Consider the following 21,381-nt stretch of genomic DNA (forward strand, 5'->3'; position numbering starts at 1 on the left):
GGCCGCCGGGCGCCGCGGGGAGCTTGGTGCCGGTGTGTCGGGCAGAAACGGCGCCGCTGGTGCTGAACGCGGCGCGGGAGGCTGGGAGCCGAGCCGTACGCTGCCGCGAGCTCCGCCGTGCGGGCCGGGCCGCTCGGAGGCGTTATTCGTACTGTGCTGTAGTGACTGTGTCGTGATTCGTGCGCTGTTCCAGAGGAGTAGCTACGGACCTCTCATAGATCGCTTGTTTTCCTCTTAGGATTGCAGTTGCGCTGGAATAGTGCTAGAGAATTGCCACAGCGTGCTGCGGGGCTGCGCTGCCCTTTGCTCCCTTAATGGTTGCCAGCGACGTGGAGGCCATCTAGCTGGGCTAACGGCACGGCCCTCACGCGCTCTGTTTCAGCTTTACTCCTGTAAATTTTGCTCAGCTTGGGCGTTTTTTAGCCACCCTTGTTAAGGGGAAGGTGTTTTGAAGCTGGCATTTTCCCATCTTTCTTACATTTCTTGGAACACAGACTTTGTTTGGGGATGGGGACAGAGCTTGGGTATGTAACAAATCCATCAGATCCATCCTTGTCCATAACTCAGAACCTTAGCCAAGCCTCTTCAAGTTACAAATGTGAGAAATGCCCTTTGTTTACGATCAGAGACCAGCTCTCATGTATGATTCTGCACGCACAGTTCAGAGTGAATGACCCTGGGGCTATAGAAAACCTGCAGCTTGCTGCTTTGGCCCTGGGTGCTGGCATGGAGCCTCAGCTTCATATCTCTGTGTTCTGTTGTTGGCTGGTTTGTGCTTAATGCAGGATTGCTAATATGATGCTGCTGGCACAAATAAAATGATGATGAAGAATCTGGGCTCCAGAGGAAGCCATAATTGAGGCTATTTTGTGCACACCTGCTTATTTTATGTGCTGTGCTCGGGAATCTGAATTTCAGTGCCCAAATCTAGCAGTTCTTCATTGCTCTGGTTCAGTTTTCTTTAAAATGGATATCTCTCTGTTACTCACAGCACTTCTTGTGACTCGCTAGGATATTGAAATGGTGAGCACTAGAAAGGTCTGTGTTGAAAACGAATAGTTTTGTGTTCAGAGCTTTATTTTAACACTGCATGGGAAATGACATCTGGGGTTGTGTGCTGAAAAAGGAAGAAAGGAGAAAAAAAGGAGTAGCAGGTGTCTCAGAAGTCTGTGTCCTCTGAAGCTCTAACAGCATTAGTGTGCAGTGGCAGGATAAAATAGCCACATTATTTTAAAAATTATCTTATATTGCAGAAATACAGAAAGTAAAAGAAAAAAAGGTAAATTACAAACTATATTCCCTTTACACCTTACCTGAGTATAGAAAACTAAAGAGCATTAAGAGCACTTAAAATGATTACTTTTTCTCATCTCATTAATTCTAAAAGAGGAAGGCAGTGCCCTATGTGTCGCACCTTCTTCCCCCTGCCCATTACCTGATGCTGGCTCAGCACTGCTGCTGTTTTGCTCTTTCACGTGAGTGGTGACAGGTTTTTTTGACTGAGTGTATTCCTAATAATTATTTGTATGTTAATAATTTGTATGTTAGAGTCCTTAGCTCCTTGTCTGACTTTACTTCGCACAGCTCTTCTTATATTACCTAAATAGCACGAAGATGTGAAGCTAGGCAATACACAGCTCAAAAACAGCAAACTACATTTGATCTGTTTTGAGGATGAAAGCAGTAGTGGCAGCTTTACAGACAAAACCACATCCCGCTTCTGCCTGTTTGTCACTTTAGCAGTCACCAGAGAGCTGCCCTCTGGGGGATGCTGTCTTCTGCAGATCACTGAAGGTTTATTTTACGTGTACATCATTTTTTTTTCTGAGAAATTTGAGATGCATTCTAAAGGAATATAAAGGTACTGTACTGGTGCAGTTTTTTTATGAATGCTGAGTTAGCTGCTGGTGTACTGAATGTCTTGGCTATACTCCTTGTCTTCTGCACTTCTGCAAGCCTGTCCCCCCAACCCATGTGGTACTGCTGTATTTCAGAGGTGACAACAGGATCTTCTTGCCTACAGCAGTTTGCTATGTGTGCTCTCTGTGAGAGTACTCCGTCACTCTTACATTGGCTTCCTCAAAAAGTCTGCCCAGCAGCCCAGCGGGTGCTGCCGTTCTGCATTAACAGTCCTGGCTTTGGGGTTTCTTCACATCTCTGTGAGTTTCATCTGTGGAGGTATACTGAAAATTTCAAAAGTTGGATCAGAGATTAAAGTAGGAAAACAAATGAACTGCACTTGGCTTATCTTACGTGAGAACGTTGTCTGTTGATCCGGGGACCTCTGGCGAGGTGATCAGCTGACTGAACTGGCAGAAAATCATCTGGCAGAATGAGGTGAGTTCCATTCTGTCAGTTCAGCAGTTTGAACAGTTGCATGGAAGGCTCTGTTGCATCCTAGAATTGGTAGAAAGGAGAGGATACCAGGATTTGGGAGCAGGTATGCCATGGGGTTGTTCCATCTGGACACGTTGAGGGCCCGCTGATCATTAGAGAGTCACCCTGCTTGGGAAGGAAGAGCTGCTGCTGGCCTGGCACCGAGCTTGGCTGCTGCAGGGTGGTTGGGGTGTGCACGGATGTGGTTTGCTGCGTGGCATTCCAGAGCCTCACAGCTCAACTGAGATCAGCAGAGCCTGAGCATCGGTGTGTGGGGAGGAGAGATCAGACGGTCATCCTGCAGACAGCCCTCTGTCCATCTGCAGGATGTTCAGGGTAGGAGAAGAATGAATCATTCAGTGTAATGGGCTGACCTCAGTAGAGTTGGAAGCACATCTGAATTTCTCATGTCTGCCTTGCTCAGTAGTGTGACCAGAGCTGTGTGCAGCTCAGGTGCCGTAGAAGCCACAGGGCTGTTTGAATTGCAGTGATAGCAGCTTGCTCACTCTTCCTATTTTGCTCTACAAGGTCCTCTTGTGTGCTGCATAGTACATACAAATCAGTAGGAGAGTACTGCAAGGCTCTCAGGGGAAAATGGTGACTGCTGGTGCTAGAGCAATGTCATCTTTCTGAGGGGTGTTTGGGAAAGAGGGCTGCTGGGAACAGCTATATGTGAGATTAGCCATCATGTTCTGTAGCAGTAAGCACCCTAACTCAGCAGAATTCTACTTGAGAATGCTGAGAACCCAGATAAATTAATAAAAAACCAATCAAACAAAAAACCCTACAGTTTTGGTAAAGCTGGTTGGTTGAATTCTCTATTACTATATTCAGTACAATGCTGATAATGCTTGGAAAGAGGTAAAAGTAGAATGAACTTGCTATTAAATTTTAGAACTTGTTCTGTCAGACAGTGTATCTGCACTACTTATCTGTAGTTTTCAGTGTGAATCCAAAACTGTGCCAATGATTGCTTTTTAGCTCTGTAGACTAGAAACAGATCTGAAAAATAAATTGACTGAACGCATCCTAAATATGGCATTTTGTATTTCAGGAGAGCACACGAATTGTCAGGGTGAAGGTTATAGCTGGAATTGGTCTGGCCAAGAAGGATATCCTAGGAGCCAGGTAAGAACACAAAGAGTTACTGTCTTAGGAGGCATCTGATTATTTATTTTCCATAGCTATTTATCTTAGTAAAGCCTACTATGTGTGTTTCAAAAGAAAGCAGAATTGTTTTAACTTATACCTTGTAAATGATCAGAGGCTATATAAACATTAAGATGTGTGCTTTCTTGCCTCAGAGTTACGTGGACAGACCTTATGCCCTAGGAAAGCAATATGTTGGAAAGCATAATTTTCCACATAATACAGTGGTTCTGTCAGGGAGGACATTTACATGTACATGTTTTTCTTCAAGTAGAGTGCAGTTAAAACAATAGTTCAATTGTAATCAAAATTATCTCAACGGTACTTTAAAGGCTTGGGGTGAGCACAATACTAACTAAACAGCACAACAAGACTATTTTAACTCAAATTACGTGCAGAGGAACAGCATCCACCAGTTCTATAGGTGTGGTAAACCAGTGCCAGTGCCTGCAGGCTCTGGGTATGAATTTCTAATTTAACAATCTGTAAAAGGGAAGAAACAATTAAAGTGGCTTAACGTTTGCCACAGTAAAGATCAGACTTTGAGATGCTTTGCAGGATCTTGTAGAATTGGCAAGCAGTGGCATGCAGCTTATGGTAACGTTTTTTCTTCTGTCCTTTGAGCAGAGGGACTGGAGAAGTGCTGGTGGGTTTAATGCTGTATCTGCTATTGGCTTTTTTAGGCGTATGTACAAGAATGCAAGAATAATGTGCTAGCAATATTATTAATATTGTGCCATCAGTTTAGCATTAGAAAAATTTCCCTTGTGATATTTGTGTTGGTTCTTTTTAAGCCATAGAATGTCTTGTCTTTTTTCAGTGGCGTGCAAATTTTTAACTCTCCAAGAAAAATGGTGTCAGATTTTTACATCAGAATGGAATGCTTTGCCCCATTGTAGAAAAAAGTAGATAATATAAGATTGTTGATCGTAGGAAGAAAAAAATCCCAAGCTGAGACAACAGACCATTTTAAGCAGTCCTCTTAAACCCCTCCACTATCTGAAACATTCAGGTTAAACTTAAACTCTCTGGAACAGAAAATGTTAAAAATACATTGCGTGTTCAAGGAAGCACCTCAGATTCTAGATGTACCAAATTGTTACTTTCAGAACCAAGATGTATAATACTTCAAGCATTTTCAGTCACAACTGATTGTGTCTATGTTTTGTAGAAGTGCATCAGGATATTTTAAACCTTTTCTCATGAAAGAAGAATTGTGAAAGAAGAAAAAATCCAATTGTAGTGAAATGCAGAATGTAAAATAGCATAGCTGCTACAGAGTTAAAACCTAATTTAAACATCATTAATGATATTGTTTAGAAAATGTTTCTAAGTGTCAATATATGTAGTACTTGTAAAGTAATCTCCTAGTTTCCTAGTTTCATAGTTCTGCTAATTTAAACCTTTGATAGCTCAACTGCTAATAATGCTGACAAAAAGAAAAAAGGATTTCTAGCAACTTGCTTATCTTTTTTTTGTTTTTCCCCTCAGTGACCCATATGTGAAAGTGACAGTGTATGATCCAGTGAATGGAGTCCTTAGCAGTGTTCAGACAAAAACTATTAGAAAGGTTAGCTTGCTTGTCTTTGTGGATGTGGGTTTTGTTTCTTTCATTAAACTCTGAGGAAGAAGTTAAAATGACAAGAAATACGAGGACTAACATTCCTCCTGAGTGGAAAAAAACGTTCTGTAGTCTGCTCTATTTTTCTGTTTGTGGCATTATTTTTAGTATTTTCCTTTCAATAAATTTATTGGTGTAAGGTAGAGAAGCAATAAAGAAGATAAGGTAAGTAATGACTCAAAACTAAATAGTTAATGGAAATACTGGATTGCTTTGGTTTTAGGTCCTTAATGGTGTAGTAATCTGTCTCTTTCTATACAACTTTTCTGTCTTGTGCATCAAATTGTATAGTTCACCTGAGTCATGATAATTCTGGTTTCTCTGGGATATCTCAGACAAAAGTCAGTGTTAGAAGTAATAATTTATGGTAGGTCTACTGGAAAGAAAAGACTATACACGAGAGAGAAAATAATCTTCCAAATTGCTGTTGGTAATGACTGTGATTTGTGTTATGAGCTGACCCAAGAATTGTTCTGTGGTTCTATTTCTTTCATGCAGCTTCATGATAATTGTTATTAAGCATGTATAGTATTTTTAAAAATAGGCACACTCAAAGGAGATGTGTGGTTGATCAGGGAATGTTGGTTTTGGTCCATTTGTGCTTGCTGTGTCTAGATGACATCGTTGAGAGATCTGGCATTTGCTAAGAGTTCATAATTTAGAATTAATTTGTGCTTACATGTAAGCAATGCAGATAGCAGATGTGGACTTGAGAGGAAACAGAGAGTGCTACTGAAGACATACAGTAAATTAACTGATTTGTATGGCAGGACAGGCCTTTTCTGCATCCCTGCTGTTACCCAAAATCTGAGAATACGTGTATAAATTATCTCAATTTTGCACTGCATTAAACAGCATAAGACTTCTATGACTTTTATCTGTAATAGCAAGATTAAAGCTTTTGTGCTTGAAGTAGGTTGTTGAAGTAGAGATGAAATAGATGTGACACGTGAAGAAAAGCAGAAAAAGACACCAGTATATTGTTGGTACTGTCACCAATGTTGTCCTTTTCCTCCCTACTTACAGTCCTTGAACCCAAAGTGGAATGAGGAACTTTTATTTCGAGTAAGTGTTTGAGGTTTTTTATGGATTTTTTTTTTTTTTACTATGTTGTTACCTGAGTTGGTTATTATGTTTATAGGATTTTTTTTCTTGCTGCTTTGTTTAAACCAGAAATGCAGTGTTTATAATTAATGTTCAAAGGCTTATGGACTACTTTCCTTAGCAATACATCTGTTATTTTCAAGACTGAAAATTTTACTGTAGCACAAATACAAATCTACCTTCTTTGTTCCATAAATGCACAAAAACTTGGGCATAGATTTATCAACTAGTTTTGTGTTGGTCACAGATTTTGGCTAATTGGTGCCAATTGGTGGTGTTGCATAATGAACATAGTATCATTTATATTTTAGGAACAAAATGTAGATTTGATGTTTAATTTAGGTCTTATTTGTCCAACAAGAACATAGTCAGAATGTGGACTGTATTGTTGAGTGTTTGAGGAACTGGGAGGACCCAATTTTGTAAGTGACTGCTAAAAGAACACTTGAGTTCTGAATCTGGAGTGTGAGAAAACTGCCTTTGTAAAGCATGCCCAAGCGATGATGAATTTCCCTCCTCTGATAAACAAATCTTGAATAATGAGGAAATTGTGACCTTATATAAAGTAACATCTATCATCAGTTTCCAGTCAGAGTTTTTCTGCAACATAAAAAAGCACTATACTGTTGGGTATCTTTATATCTATGGTTAGTTCTTTTTTATTTCCATCTGATAAACTTATTAGATTGCCTGCTTGGTTTTGCACCATTGGTGTTATTTTAATTCTTTTCACTGTTCTCTTTTGAATATTACTATTGCTTCTCTTTCTTACATGCTTAGAGGCAGTAGCCTCTCATTTTTCTTTGTCAGTGCTATGTGAGGAAGAAGGAGGTCATTTTATTGCATTTGTTAGCTATACCTTTTTTTAATAATTTTTTTTGACTGATAAATGTTTTAATTTTCCTTGCTGTGGTGTTGTCTAAGACTTCTAGTTTGATTGATAAAGATAAACCATTGGTTTTAAATCTTTCATAAAAGAACAACATGTTCTTTTACTAGTGATTCACTAGTTTGCCATCTGTAAGCTTAATCATAAATATTTTTAGGTTATTTATCTCAATGTTGGAAAATACTTCTTGGTCCTTGTAGACCTCTAGTTAAATCAATATGCTTACATATGCTCTGAGCCAGTATTATTGGAAGAAAAAGTGTTATAATGTGGATGTCAGCATCCTTTAGTTTTTACTTTGATATACGTAAAAGCAAAAAAAAATACATTCTTGAACTCTCATACCAAGTTCTATGAGAAACTGTTGTTTTAATTTTGACTTTTTATTGGTCTTCCTGTGCTTAGGCAGGAGGAAAGAAATATGTCATTTGTCTTAATGACACGAACAGTGGAATTCAGCAGATATTTTAACAGTTAACATCTTTCTTTTTCCTAGGTTAATCCTCAGAAACACAGACTCCTTTTTGAAGTGTTTGATGAAAACCGTTTGGTAGGTCCTTTTGTATTAATATTGCAATTTAATAAAGGCTTCAGTGAAAATAACTTCATTTGGATTCAAAATTAAAATAATTAAAAAAGAATACCTGGAAGAAAAAAAAAGAAAAAGGAAAAAAAACACAACCCAAAGGAAGACCTAATTCTGAAGTAATGAGGCTGTTACTCTGAACTTCTGACATGCTTTAACTCAGAAGTGCTTTTTCTTACATTGCTTCTCCAGCACTATGGCAGAGTCCTTCTGTGACACAGAGTCCTTCTGCTCTCTACTTTCAGCATATATAAGTATGCTTATTTTTCCTACAAAGTAGTGTTGGGAGTTTAGATGTTTGTATGTATGGGGGCAGTTTCTTCAATAGCATGAAGGAGTAGCAGGACAGAAATGATGTGCTTTCTCTTTGTCAACAAATGGATACTGGAGTGTTATCTTGTTATTCTCTGAATGAGATTTCATAAATAAAGTAGGGATAGGTTGTGCATTTGTGTCCTTGGTGAAATTGTAACTCCTGACCATGTTCTTGTTTCCTATGTGAAGAGTCCTCCTTTTCTTCCTGCCTTTGCGCTCAATTGTGAATTACTAAGGCTAAAGCTTCTGTTGTAGGCCTGTTTAACAGACATTCTGTCTCACTAGAATATATACCTTTTCTTCAATAGAACCTAATTGGAGAGACTTGATTGGACTTTAGTTTGCACTTCAGACACTGTTTTGCTCTGATGGCCATTTTGAAGAATTTCTTCAAAGGAAATTCTGAGGAATGTGTTAGAAGCAAAAACCCTTTCATTTTTCCTAACGCTGTCTGAATTGTCAGTAATCTGTTGTATCTTTTATGGAGGTGCTGTTCTGCTAATGGTTGAAAGAATGGAAACGTCTGCAAATATAAGTCTGATTTCTTTTTGAATAATTGCATTTATGAAAGGAGAGCTTTATTTCTTGGTTGTAGCCATCATGCTACAGCCAGGTCATTTTATTGCTGGCTGGCGGTGTTTCTTGTCCCAGAAAATATCTGGGATACCTAAAGCAACTTTAAATGGAATCACTGGAATTTGTAGTCTGTGTGTCAAGACGCTTGGAAGTTAGTCTCAGAGTGCTGTTAAGTGCTGCAGCACTTGAAGCTTGAAGTACTGTCCGTAGTCATTGGATCCGTACTGCCACCAACTGGAAGTCAGCAGACAAGACTAGAAAATCAGGCACCTAAATTAAGGGAAAAAAGCAGAGGTTTCTGGTTTTCACCAAGAGAATTCCTTGTTGTTCATTCTCTAATAGAAAGTAGATGAGTTATTTGACCTCTTTGCTTATGGGGGAGGAATCAAGAAGGCATTGGCACCAATGTGGAACAGTGCTTTGTTTCCTTTGTGTGACTGAGTTTGAAGGTCAGAGCAGCATGACCTAATCACTCACTGTGGAGTTCTGTGATAATATATATATATATATTTTTAAATCTTTCCCATCTCCTCGTTCAGTCAGTGGAAAAGGCTGTCTTCCTATTTCTAGTTAGCTTGCTGTCTGTTAGGTGAACACTAAATTTCTGTCCCACATGTCTTGAACTACCTCAGTTGGTCAAATCATTACCATAGCTGTGATTCCTGGGGATTTACAGTCTTGCTCACTTCTATTATCTTCTCATGTCAAAAATCATGGATGCCTCATCCATTTTCACAAGGATGTGTTTGCAGCTGTGCTCAAAAGGTGTTTCATTTTCATTGGTTATAGTGGGCTTGAATATTGATCAGTCATTCTTTGTTCTGTCTGTTGGACAGCTGTTTAAAATGTAGATGTAAGCTGATAACGTTGAAATTCTCTTACAGCTGTGGGAATGTCTTCCTCTTTGTGGAATTCTGTCCCACATGCTTTGATTCCCGTTAGCTTATGGAGAGAAATCGAAGCTTGAAATTTCTTCTTGTTTTTAAGTAATGTTGCTTTCCTGAAAACTTGGCTCAAAAATCCTCTTCAAAGTCTGGCATAAATTGGAAGTCCTGCAGCACTGGTTTTATCACCAATATGTCTTATTGTCTAACTTTAACTGAAAACAGTACGTCCAGTAAAATTGTTGCGGTTTGTTTTGTATGAAACTAACATGTTACAAACTGTGCTGCTAATAGGTGTATTGTTGGGACAGAAAGATTCTTGAAGAACTGCATTGTTTGCTTTTCGTTCACATAGTTTAGGGTGTGTACTTTTTAAAATATATTGCTTGTAGTTCAACTGTGACTCTTTTAAAACTGTGACCAAAAAAGCTTTTATGGTATTTTACTTTTCTTCCTGCTCCAGCACATAACATTAGAAGAAATCCAGCTGGTGAAGCATAATGAAATAGATGAACTATTGTATTTGTTGGCTTTTATGAATAAGGTAGTATTCATTTACTGCTGCATTCTAATCATGGAATTCAGGTAATGGAGGTTAAGTAAGCCCTGGAGTATAATTAGAAAACAAATTTGTTGCTTGCAAACAGAGTACTGTGAATTGGATTCTTGGCTCTTATTTGGGAAGGAGGTTTAAATGTTAATTTTATTACCTTCTAGCTTAAAATACAGCAAAGGTTAAATAAATATGGAGCAGAAAAAATCTAGTAGTGTGACCTATAAAAGTATAAATGGCCTAGTGTTCTCCTCTGTTTGCACTTTCTCAGCTGCACTAAGTAATTTCATGCTAGTCTGGTAGTGTTTTGCACTGTATATACGTATTTATACTGTATATATGGCTCCTGTATTCATAAGTACTTTCATATCAAATATGTTTCAAAAAAAAAGGGGGGGGAGGGGAAACACACACAAAGTAAAGGAAAAAGAAAAAAAAAATAACTGAATGGCAAGATTGCCTTTTTTCAGATGTCCCACTAGATGCCAGCAAAGGACCTTTCCAGATGATGAGACAGTGAAACATTTGTGAAACATTTGTAAGAACTCTCAGTCCTGTTATTCTTTCAAGAGATGACTGTATATTAGTTTATTTATATGCTGTTCATTTTGATTGTTTTACTGGGGAAAAAAAACCAACAAATCTTAGTAGTTAGCTATGAATTTAGATGACAGCTTATATGTAATCATACAGAATAGCTTTCTTCTGTAATTGTGTTCAGTGACCGTATTTATCATAGTGCATAATTCTCTCAGTGTTCTGTAGTTTATGTAGCTGGGCATACATTTGCATTCCATATCGAACTGTAATGAATGTCCACTTATTCTGGGCTTCCAGCAAACAAGATGGTAGTTTGCTTTGCACTGTAAGAATATTTTGTTTCTTTCTACCTTCAACAGCTGTAATTTGGAAAGGTTAAAATATATTATTTAACATGGCAGGCTGGAAATAAGTGTTGAATTATTAATCAACATCTTGTTGCGTTTCAAATTTAGAGGTATCTCACTAAAAAATATTAACTAAGTGCAAAGGAGAGCTTTTCACTACGTGGAAATCTTTGCAAAGTGTGATTGGTTAAACAGAATGCAGATTGCTAGGTAATGCCAGGTTTCTTTCAAGTTTTGTTTAAATAGTCTAGAAAAGCTTTTTTAGGAGAAGGGTTACTTCACTGGTTTATGCATAAGTCAGACCTCAGCAGTTTGCTAGCATGGCTACTATTTGGAAATTCAATCCCAGACTTGATACTCAATTATATGGGATTTCATTCCTACCAACTTCCTGTAATTCTAAACCTATGGGTAAAAATATTAGTAGTCATACGCTGCTGGGGAAAGTACGGACACATTGACTCAGCTAGTGCAGCTGCAGCAGAAGCTGCTGTTTTAAACTTGGAAGTGCTGGGAGGTTATTATTATATTCATATATGCAAATTGCAGAAGGTATAATTGAAACAAGGTTGATAGTGTTTGTCAGTACGTTGCAGCTGAGGTCTCTGGAATGTAAGTGCTTTATAAATGAATGCTTTCTGACTGCGAGCAATCAAAGACGGTCCAGAAACTGCACTTCAACAAATGGCTGACTGATTTCAAGAGGTACAATATCTTTTTCTTAATACTACTATCCTGTAGAAATTAGGACAAAGCTTGCGACTTCTTTTATGGGCTTTTACTGTTGTGATGCACTAGCTCCAGGTTCTCTGCAGCTGCTTGTAGACTTTCTGCTGAAAGATCTTTTTGGTTTTAATTTGCTAATATGCATGGAAATGAGAACAAATGGCACGACGGTTAAGATTGCATTTTGCAACCCAAAGAAGGAACACAGATCTGTTATCAGAAACCTCCGAAGATGTTTTGGATAGTAACAATCAAACGTATTTCAAAAAGGCACAGAATTCTGGACCTAATATTACACAAATGAAGCTGGCTTCTAGACAAGTTGCTTGTGCACCTGTAATGCAGCAAGTAATTAATCAAGAGGGAAATGCAGCTATTTCTTCACTGCAGAAAAAAAAGAGCACGTCACTGCACATTTCTCTGCAGTCCAGAAGGTATAGTGGATGTTTTCGGTCTGGTGATGCTGCAGCTACTGGCGAAGATGCTTCATTCATCAGTATTTGTAATGAAGGAAATTGTGGCGTTAGAGCTGTGGTTGATCGTCAAGCTAACGATAGCCAACTGAGCAATAGTGCTGTGTGCATCGGCAGTCTTAACAGTACTGCAGCCAGTGACAATGGGTCCTTCAGCAGTGCTGGCAGTGACTACGGGTCATGTGCGAGCACCACGAGCGATGGAGGCTCATACAGTAACAGCATCATCAGTGACAGCGGCAGCGGCACTCTCTCCACAAGCGATGGTTCTTTCTGTTGTAGTGTTGTACACAGTGATTCTTCATACGGAAATGCTGCAAACAAATGTAGCCCATACAGAAACAATTCATCTCAGGAAGAAATAGAAGTGTGTAAAATGAATACAGCTTTTGACCAAGAAGCTTTGTCAGTGAGGAAGAAAACTAAAGTTCCTCTGCGGCGGTGTTCATCGTTGGTAATTTTCCCCAGAAGTCCTTCCAGTACTCCTCCAGCATCTCCAGTAACCTCAGGTCAGATGCCACATAGAGGTGTCTATCAAACATCACATAAACTAATTATTTTTCCTAATGAGCTGGCACATAAGGAAGATCAAACTGTTTCCAAGGGATTCCTTTCAACAGCAGTCAATGGACTTCGACTGTCTAAAACAGTTTGCGCATCTGGTGAAGCTAGAGACATAAGACCACTTTACTTGCATACATCATTACAGGACAAAAGTCAAATTTTGAACAGTTCTGAGCAGGCAGCTCGTGAAGAAATAGCTGACAGCCTCTCATGTATTTCAGTTCATCTGACTCCAAGAGCATTTGCATCAAGCAGTGAAATGGTTAATAGCTGTTGCAGTCAAGAGTTAAATCTGAACTCCACTGCAAAATACCCTCCTTTAAAACTGGCACGCAGCACATCTGCATGTTTACCCTCAAAAATAGATTCAGAATACCAGATGAATATAAACCAACTGGAAAGACCGAATGCCCAGATGAACAAAGCCCACCATGTTTTGCAAAGAAGTGTTTCACTGGAAGGATCGCATCAGAAAGTTTCTTGCTGTTTATCCAGTCTTAAATACAAGTGTCATAATGCAAGGACGTCTCAGTTGCACATACAGTTCAAACCTGGGAATGAAGGAAAAACAAGTGGTGTTAAGAAAAGATATGGAACCTCTAAAAGGGAAATATCTAGCACTTCTTTGTGGAGGCCTCATAAGGTGAGTTCTGACTTACAGAAAAATCAGTGTTCTACAGCTGAAATTAAAATTATAAATTTAAAATAAAAAATTATAATCAAAGACTTTAAACACAGCTATTTCAGAATTTCCTAATGTCGTCAAACTGTCATCATTGGGGAGGTTAATTTTTATATTATCCACAACACTCATTTTTTAGATTTGATTCTTAGAATATGGTACTCTTTTTGGTGAATTTGTCATATAGTGAAATATCTGTATTTAATATATTATAAACAGTAATTTCCTGCTTACATGAACCTGAAGGGATTTTCTTGTTTAAACAACTTCAATGTCTAAATAACTAAGCTTCAGTTTTGTAGTTTTAAATACATAACTTTCTAGCTCAATTATAGTAATGATTAATATTGCATTTAAAGTTGGCAAAAATGCATAAATTACTGTGAAGAAGGCTTTCAGGTTTATTTCATATAGGCTTTATTCTCAATATGGTTTACTCTATGTAAGATTAAAGATAAGTTATATTTGAACAGAGAAACTGTAAATACCATTTGTTTCTGTATACACCCTGAACCACAGGAATTTTCAGTTTCCTTTCCTTTTATTTTTTTTCCCTTTCAACCACTTCTTCAGTCTGAGCAGGACGCTGTAACTTAATATCTCTCCCAACAGCATTGCTGTCCAAATTATAGTACTCGGCTCTAGAAAGTTTATATTAAATATATTTTTTGGTAATGAAACTTACATCTAACTGAATTTGGTTGAACTGAGTTTGGTCTTGAAGCAGCTTTTATTGTTAGTAAAGCGTAAACTGTATGAAATGTGAATTTTAGGACTTGTTTAAATGAGGTTGTGGAGACTTGAACAAGCTGAATATTGTTTACTGGTTGTAATTGTGAATGCTGGTGAAAGATCAATAATACTTAGAAAAGTTATTTCAAGTTTTAAGACCTGATTGTCCATTAATTGAAATTGCTGTAGTCTTAATTTGTTTGTTGAAGTAATGGGTTTTAGACCAAAGATCTGACAGTTCCTTACTGAACTAGTAATATTATTACCTTGAAGATAATATCCCGTAATTTTCATTGTCATTGCCTTCAGTTAGTGCCTGATGGTTTACTACTTTTGATTTTTTTTTTAATTTGTTTTTTGCCTAAAAAGTTATATACTTGTAAAAATTCTGGTCCTGGTTTAAGCTTCATTATGAAGTTTCACAGTGGATCACTGGAAATCACCATGCACTTTGTTGATTCCTCGTCCCAAAATCGCACTGTAAAGCTGATGGCAAATTCCACAATAAGCACAAACAGATTATGGCATTTCAAGTAGTCTGGATCTAGTTATACTTAACGTGTTTTCTCTTCTTCAGTATTTTTTTTTTTTGAGTCGTGCATTTCAAGTACATTTCACTGTTGGCTTCTGTGTTTAATGTCATTTAATATATAAAATATATTTAAATACCGAATTAATTTTGCTACATTTAATTTAGATAACATCCAAGTTCAGGATTATTCTGTCGGTGTTTCTGGAGAACATCACTGAACTGATAAATAGTTGGTTTCAGTTCTTGGAAATGGTGTTCAGAGTGGATTGTCAGGAAATCCAGGCCAGATTTCACTTTTTAAGATACTTTATATATCAAGAATCAGCCTCCCAAATTGTGGCAGTTTTGTACCTATTGTGTATTTGCAGATATTTGACTTATGGCACAAATTATGTATTGGGCATGTCCACAAATTAAAAAGATCTCTAACATCGGAAAACTGGATAAGAAAGGCTTTATATTAGTGTTCTTTTTCCACATTCTTCTGAAAGGCACAGAGCCATATCACTTCTGAGATCTTTGTGTACAATTTCCAATCAAACATGTTATTTAAAAGAATTAAAAGCCCCCCACCAAACCAGGCAAAAGCTGTAGTTGACTTCACAGCAGTCCAGCAATTCACTAGAGTATGCTAGAGGAATAATTTTGTATTTGCTATTACAGCCTTTGACAAATACAATGGATTCTATGGCAATCAGTTAACTATACAGTCCAATTAATTATCATGGTGTGTTGTGACTCATTTAAAAATAAACAAGTCCCAAAATATTTCTCTTGACTCCAGTTAGTCTGGCCTAGTATATTGATACGCTGAGTCTGAGTTCAAATTTAACAAGTTGATACTGGAGTAGCATTTAGTAATGTCAGCTATCTGTACAGAGCAGTCATGAAATCAAATCAGTGCTTTGGTCAGGGACTGCAGAGTCTGAAGCAGTGAGAGCTCTATGCATTCTTTTCTTATGTGCCTAGCTACTAGCCCTCAGCCACCTAGTATCGGGTTTCGTGCTTTCTATAATCAACAGCTTGTTAAAGGCTGACTTAAAATAAATAAATAAAAATCAAAACCCAATTTCTGTGACAACTGGCCTTGGATTACTTTTAATTAAATTTAAAAATATGGAGAATGATGATGGCGTGCATGCCACTGCTGATCTTTACTGGAAATATGTTGAATAGATTCTGCAGTAGATAATGGAATTTCATTTATACAAAGCAAGAGAAAGAGGCATACGAGCCCACAATTTCATCACTGAAGGATGTCCTTGACTTTGTATTTGTTTGTAATATTATTTTCCAGTGCATGTATTTCTTATGGTAGGAATAAATCTACACCAAAGCACTTTGATATCAGTAGTGTGGAGAGGAGGATAGGAGTAAGGAAGCAGGTTCTGTGTCATCTTGCATGTGTGGACATGGAAGAGAGAGGAAGGGCAGTGACTACGGTTCCACTTCTTGTTGACTATGAACAAATGTTTCAAAACAGAAGAAAAAATCTATGCTGATATCTTCCACAAATGAGGTTATGCTGACGTCCCTGTTGACATTAACAATTCAAAGATGCTATCACTGCTGGTTAGAAGAAGTATATCATGAATCTGCTTGCAAATATTTTAGCAGTGGTATGCCTTTACAGTATTTCTTATACCATTAACAGAATCATTGTGTTGTCTTCCTTTCTTGCTTGCAAGTAGTTTTGCTTAAGTTTTGTCTTTATTGAATGAAATGCACGTTGAAGCAAAAATCTTCAGAGATGGTGTTTGCTGTCAATTTAGGGGAGGAAAAAAAAAACAAGTTGGAATTCTTGAGCTATTTTCCTCAAGTTTTGAAACTACATTTTGCATTTTTAAAAGTGCATGTTGTTTGAATCTTTCAGCAATAATGGCATGAAAAAAAGTGTTAAATACTATCAACCAGTTCAGTAATTTAAGTCTTGGAGAAATAATTTGAGGAGGTTGTGTATGAGGTTGTCCCTCTTCACTAATAGTCTCTCCAGCTGATCTGTACATGCTGAGGGGACCAAAACTTGTCTGTGGAGGATCTCTGTTCCCACAGTTAAGGTTGTATGACAAGGTTGTGCTGAGTGTTGCAGAACCAGGGAATGATTTGGGTTGGAAGGGACATTTAAAGGTAATCTTTCACTAGATCAAGTTGCCCAAAGCCAAGTCTAATCTGTCCTTGGATGCTTCCAAGGATGGAGCATTCAAAGCTTTCCCACAACCTGTCTCGGTGTCTTACCACTCCCATAATGAAGAACTTCTTCCTTATATCTCATCTAAATTTACCCTTTTTTAGTTTTAAAGCCATTATTTTTTGTCCTGTCACTACAGGCTCTTCCTAAGAAGTCTCTCTCCATCTTTCTTAGCTCCCTTTAAGTATCAAAAGGCTGCTGAAAGGTCTCCCTAGAGCCTTCTCCAGACTGAACAACCACAGTACTCAGCATTTTCTCAACTCTTTGTCTTTTAAAGACAAAGCTTTCCAACAGCTCCCTGTCTTTCTTGTTTTGGCAGCTCCAGGCCTGAATGCAGTACTCCAGATAGAGCTTCCCAAGAGCAGGGTAAAGGGGAAGTCACCTCACTTGCCTGCCTGTCCTTTTTTTGGTGCAGCCCAGGATACAGTTGGGTTTTTTTTTTTTTTGAGCATGCACTTTTAGCTCGTGTCCAATTTTTCATCCCCCGGTACCTCCAGGTTCTTCTCCACAGGGCTGCTCTCAATCCATTAAACCCCCACTCTGTACTTATAGTGTGATGAGAAAGGGGAAGACAATTGTAGCTTGTTTCCAGCTGTCTCTATCTTTGCATATTAAGCAGAGGGGCTGCATGGGTGTTGTCAGTGTTTCAGATCTGTGCAAAGAAGTAAGGTGAAAAGGGGTCAGAAGAAGCAAGAGGCATTAAAGGGCAAATCACAAATTGACATCTCTGTATTATTTATTATGTTATGATAACCTCATCACCTAGTAGTGTTCATATTGTTCAGTATTGCATGTCCTGAAGGCTCGTGTTACAGGGCTGTCTATTGCCTGTTGCTATGTTATGGTGTATCAGGTCAGTCAAGGAGAGCCCGAGTTGCATTTGGCAATAATGAACCAGTAACATTCAGGATATGGTCATGCTGTAATGGACACTGTTTTGACTGCAGCAGAGTGCTTTACTAGCCCTATATATTAAAGCTCTAGAGCTTTTTAGTCAGCAGGAAAAATTACATGTATATATTAAGAAGTGATTTTTGTGTTCTGCACGAATTATAATTAGCCTCATTCTTCTTATAGTCTGCAGTTGAACTGAATGTGGGTAGGTTTTTCATATGCCAACAAAAGGGAGGGCTAAAACTATATCCATTTTTAATTACCCTGCCTTCAGGCTGGTTTGTGGTCCTTTTGATCTACCACAAGAGAATTGGTAAAATTGATGGTGTGGCTTCTTTAATATAATCAGTGACTATGGTTACTCTGTCTTTGAGGCTTAATGAACATTAAGAATGTGTTATGAAGTAGAACTTGCTTCCCAGGCAAGGTGGAGACATTGTTTCCTTCAATTCTTATCTGCCAAATAACTTGCAGGCTTTCAGATACAAGGCTGTGATCGTTACTGTGATGCTTTTTACATTTTATTTATTGATTTTTATTTTTATTTTTTTGATTGGCACATCACTTTTGCTTTCTGTGAGAAGCTGAAACCACAACACATTGAGTTATAGAAATTCATTTATTGGAAGATATTGTGGTGATTTAGAAATCATAGCCTTTGTAAGCATTAAGACATAAGACAGCAGAGCTGAATGTACCTCTGAAGAACTGTCAAGAAGCTGAGGTTGCTGAAATACTAATAAAATGAAATTTTTGATGTGTTAGATTGCCTTTCTGAAGGAGGGTGGCAGGTAGTATGCCAGTATTTTAAAATGAGTAAAGGGGAAAGAAAGGGAATTACAAGCTACTGCTTTATACAGGATGCTTAAATTTTCAAAATACTTGTCAAGAACCCCTAGCAGATGTTTTGAAAAATGATCTCATGGCACAAGTGTGAAAAATATTTCCTCATTCATAATATTAATTACTAATTAAAAGATAAGAAATAGAAGTGAGAATTAAATTATCAGCTCTGAAGTTGCAAAAAATTCTGTGGCAGTGAGTGACTAGATTGGTAGAATGAGTGATTAAAAAAATCAGTGTTGATTAATACCAGGTAATGTACATGGGGGGGAAAAAGCTAATGATGCATGCATGGTAACGGCCTCCCATACTGGTCAAGTAGTATTTTGTCGTGGTGAGTGACTTACTGAAAATGTCAAACTCTCATCTGTTTGACAGCTGAAAGTCAAATAAAATATTCGGATATAATAAATTAATAAGCAAGTAATAAAGTAACAAAATTTAAAATGCCACAATGGTGTTGTACAAATCCACATATGGTGTGCTTATTTCTGGTCATCCTCTTTCGGAAAGCGTCCATAAAAGAGCTAGGAAAATACAGTCAGAGGTCACAAGATTGAGATGAGTTCTATGTGAGAGACATGAAGTAGACCAAGCTCTTTTCAGCATGGAGAGGGAAGGAGGAGAGAGTGATATAAAGAGTGTTTTGTAAAATTAAGCTCGAAGGAGGAGAATGTAAACAGAATTTACTCTTGTATCACAAATAGATTCTCTATTATGTTGCTGTTGCAAGAAGCTGTGGGTACCAAAATAGAAATGAATTTCAAAAAGAGGCAGGGTAAGTTGAAAGGTCCATCAGTGTATTGCATTCTAAACACAGAAAAAGTAACTAATCAGCGATTAATTGGAATCTGGAGGATGTGCTGGAGGTTGTACTATTAACTACTGCTTTTATTATCTCTTTAGCATCTGTTCTTGGCCACAATAGGGAAAGGATACAAGACTATGTAGAACATTAATCTGATGGTTAGGTTGTCTGGTGCCTGCCCAGCTCTTGCAGCCACCTAGGATCAAATGGTAGAAATGCTTTACAGTTCTCCCATCAGCCTGGGCTGAGAGTTTTCTTGTGCATTCCAATACGTGTTTTCTAGAAGTGGATGATATTCACAGATTGAGCAAGCAAGCAGGACAGACTGGTATTCTCAAGTGAGTCACTGGCTTACAACTTGTCTTTTACCCTTGTCTGAAGGGGACTGCCCTGCATTTCTGTGAAGTGTCTCTGTTTCAAATGAACTTTCTTCATCCCTCCTTGTGACGAGCAGAACTTGCTGCTTTGGGAACACAACCAGCAAAGTGTTTGTAGCTTATTTCAGTGCTAGTTTATGGATCTATAATCATCTCTGTTTTAATAGATCACTCACTCACTGTCTTTGCATCACAGCAGTTTAAGGTAAACTGAAAAGTGTACAGATGGATACAATTACTGTCTAAGACCTATGGCTGCTTTGGATCTTTCATAAGCAAGCAATTTAATGACATCTGCAAGTTTCTGGTTGGAATCATATGCAAGCTTTAATTGGAGTAATTGAAGATAGGACACTGTGTTCCAGCTCCAGCAGGGGAATTGGACTAGATGATCTTTTGAGGTCCCTTCCAATCCCTGACGTTTTGTGATTCCGTGGTATTAAAATGTAAATGGAGCACTAAAACTACTGAAGAAAAGGAGTATGGGAAGAAACTAAACGTTTTGCTAGACCTATCTGGCTTCTCTGGCAATCTGTGATTTTCATGGCGTAAGGAAGAAGGCCTTGTTCAGTGACATGAAAGCACAGGGGATTTCAAAAGAGAAATAAAAGTTCCATAACTTACTAAAAACAGTACTTTCTAAAATAGCTTCTGCCCTAGCTACTTGTTGTTCATTACTATATTATTTGTAAGTTCAATTTGGAACAAATATTAAACTTAAGATGGATAAATCCAATGTAGTTAACATCTGGCAAATTATAGGTTATTGAAAGCAATGTTATTGTGAGAAGCATTGGGTAACATTAGTAAGAAATGTTGAGCTTATCTAAAGTAAGTTGTCACACTGCTCTTGTAGGAAGAAATGCAGGTGGATTATCTGTGTAGTCACTGCGTTCTGTCATAGAGATTGAGGCATCCATGGTGAGTTCATGCAGGTCAGTTTAATAATTTGCACATAGCATAGCAGCTTAAGGCAAACCAGTACATTCTGCTGTAGCCATGTCAGCTGCAGGCTTTGTTCAGGATGGGCAGTAGGTTTAGGCTTCGATCAGCAGCAGTTGGCAACAGCACTCTCTGGTGCAGGCCAATGGCAGCCCCAGAGCTTGTGCTGCTGTTCAGTTTGGATTGTCAGCAGCTGCAAGCAGTGGACTTAAGCAAGGAAAAGAAAACTTTTTGAAACCTGCTAAACTACTCTTGAAGTAGCCTGAGACCATTCAGCCCTCATCCAGCCCTGCTGTAGGTCCTCATACATCTTGGATGACTGTTCTAGATTTTCCAGCCTAGGCCTGCAAAGAGCGGCTGTGCGGCTTCCAGGCTCAGTCCAGCTGTGCATCTGTGTGGTGCTGTAGTCCACCTAATAAACTTCCCAGGAGTGAGACTGTGATGCAGATGCTCCGGTTGACTGTTGGCTTCTTGGAGTCAAATTATTGGTTTTATTTTCATTCTGATTCACGCTCTGAATAACAAAATAAGAAAAAAATGACTGTGTATTAGGTCCCTTGGATGAGTGCAGATTAAGATCTGTCACATCTGGTTTGATCTGTTTCTCATGGAGAAAATTACACGTGCATTTAAACATTTGATAGGTTTTTACATTTTTTTGAGTGTTTTAACCTTTATGT

General features: G+C 38.2%; 2 protein-coding genes across 2 annotated transcripts in view; both read left to right on the forward strand.

The window, feature by feature from the left end:
* The window catches only part of LOC104912767 (E3 ubiquitin-protein ligase NEDD4), a 7,375-nt gene extending 7,115 nt beyond the window's left edge, over positions 1-260 (forward strand). Inside the window, 1 exon segment of the mRNA XM_031555210.1 lies at positions 239-260. Within this exon segment, the coding sequence (XP_031411070.1) occupies positions 239-260 (22 nt within the window).
* Positions 261-507: 247 nt separating this feature from the next.
* The window catches only part of LOC100547485 (E3 ubiquitin-protein ligase NEDD4), a 37,869-nt gene continuing 16,995 nt past the window's right edge, over positions 508-21,381 (forward strand). Inside the window, exons 1-6 of the mRNA XM_031555211.1 lie at positions 508-768; positions 2,332-2,337; positions 3,431-3,504; positions 5,017-5,095; positions 6,173-6,211; positions 7,636-7,689. Coding sequence (XP_031411071.1) covers positions 508-768; positions 2,332-2,337; positions 3,431-3,504; positions 5,017-5,095; positions 6,173-6,211; positions 7,636-7,689 — 513 coding nt within the window. The remainder of the gene's footprint in view (positions 769-2,331; positions 2,338-3,430; positions 3,505-5,016; positions 5,096-6,172; positions 6,212-7,635; positions 7,690-21,381) is intronic.

The sequence above is a fragment of the Meleagris gallopavo genome, chromosome 12 (genome assembly GCF_000146605.3).
Source record: "Meleagris gallopavo isolate NT-WF06-2002-E0010 breed Aviagen turkey brand Nicholas breeding stock chromosome 12, Turkey_5.1, whole genome shotgun sequence".
Classification (NCBI taxonomy): domain Eukaryota; kingdom Metazoa; phylum Chordata; class Aves; order Galliformes; family Phasianidae; genus Meleagris; species Meleagris gallopavo.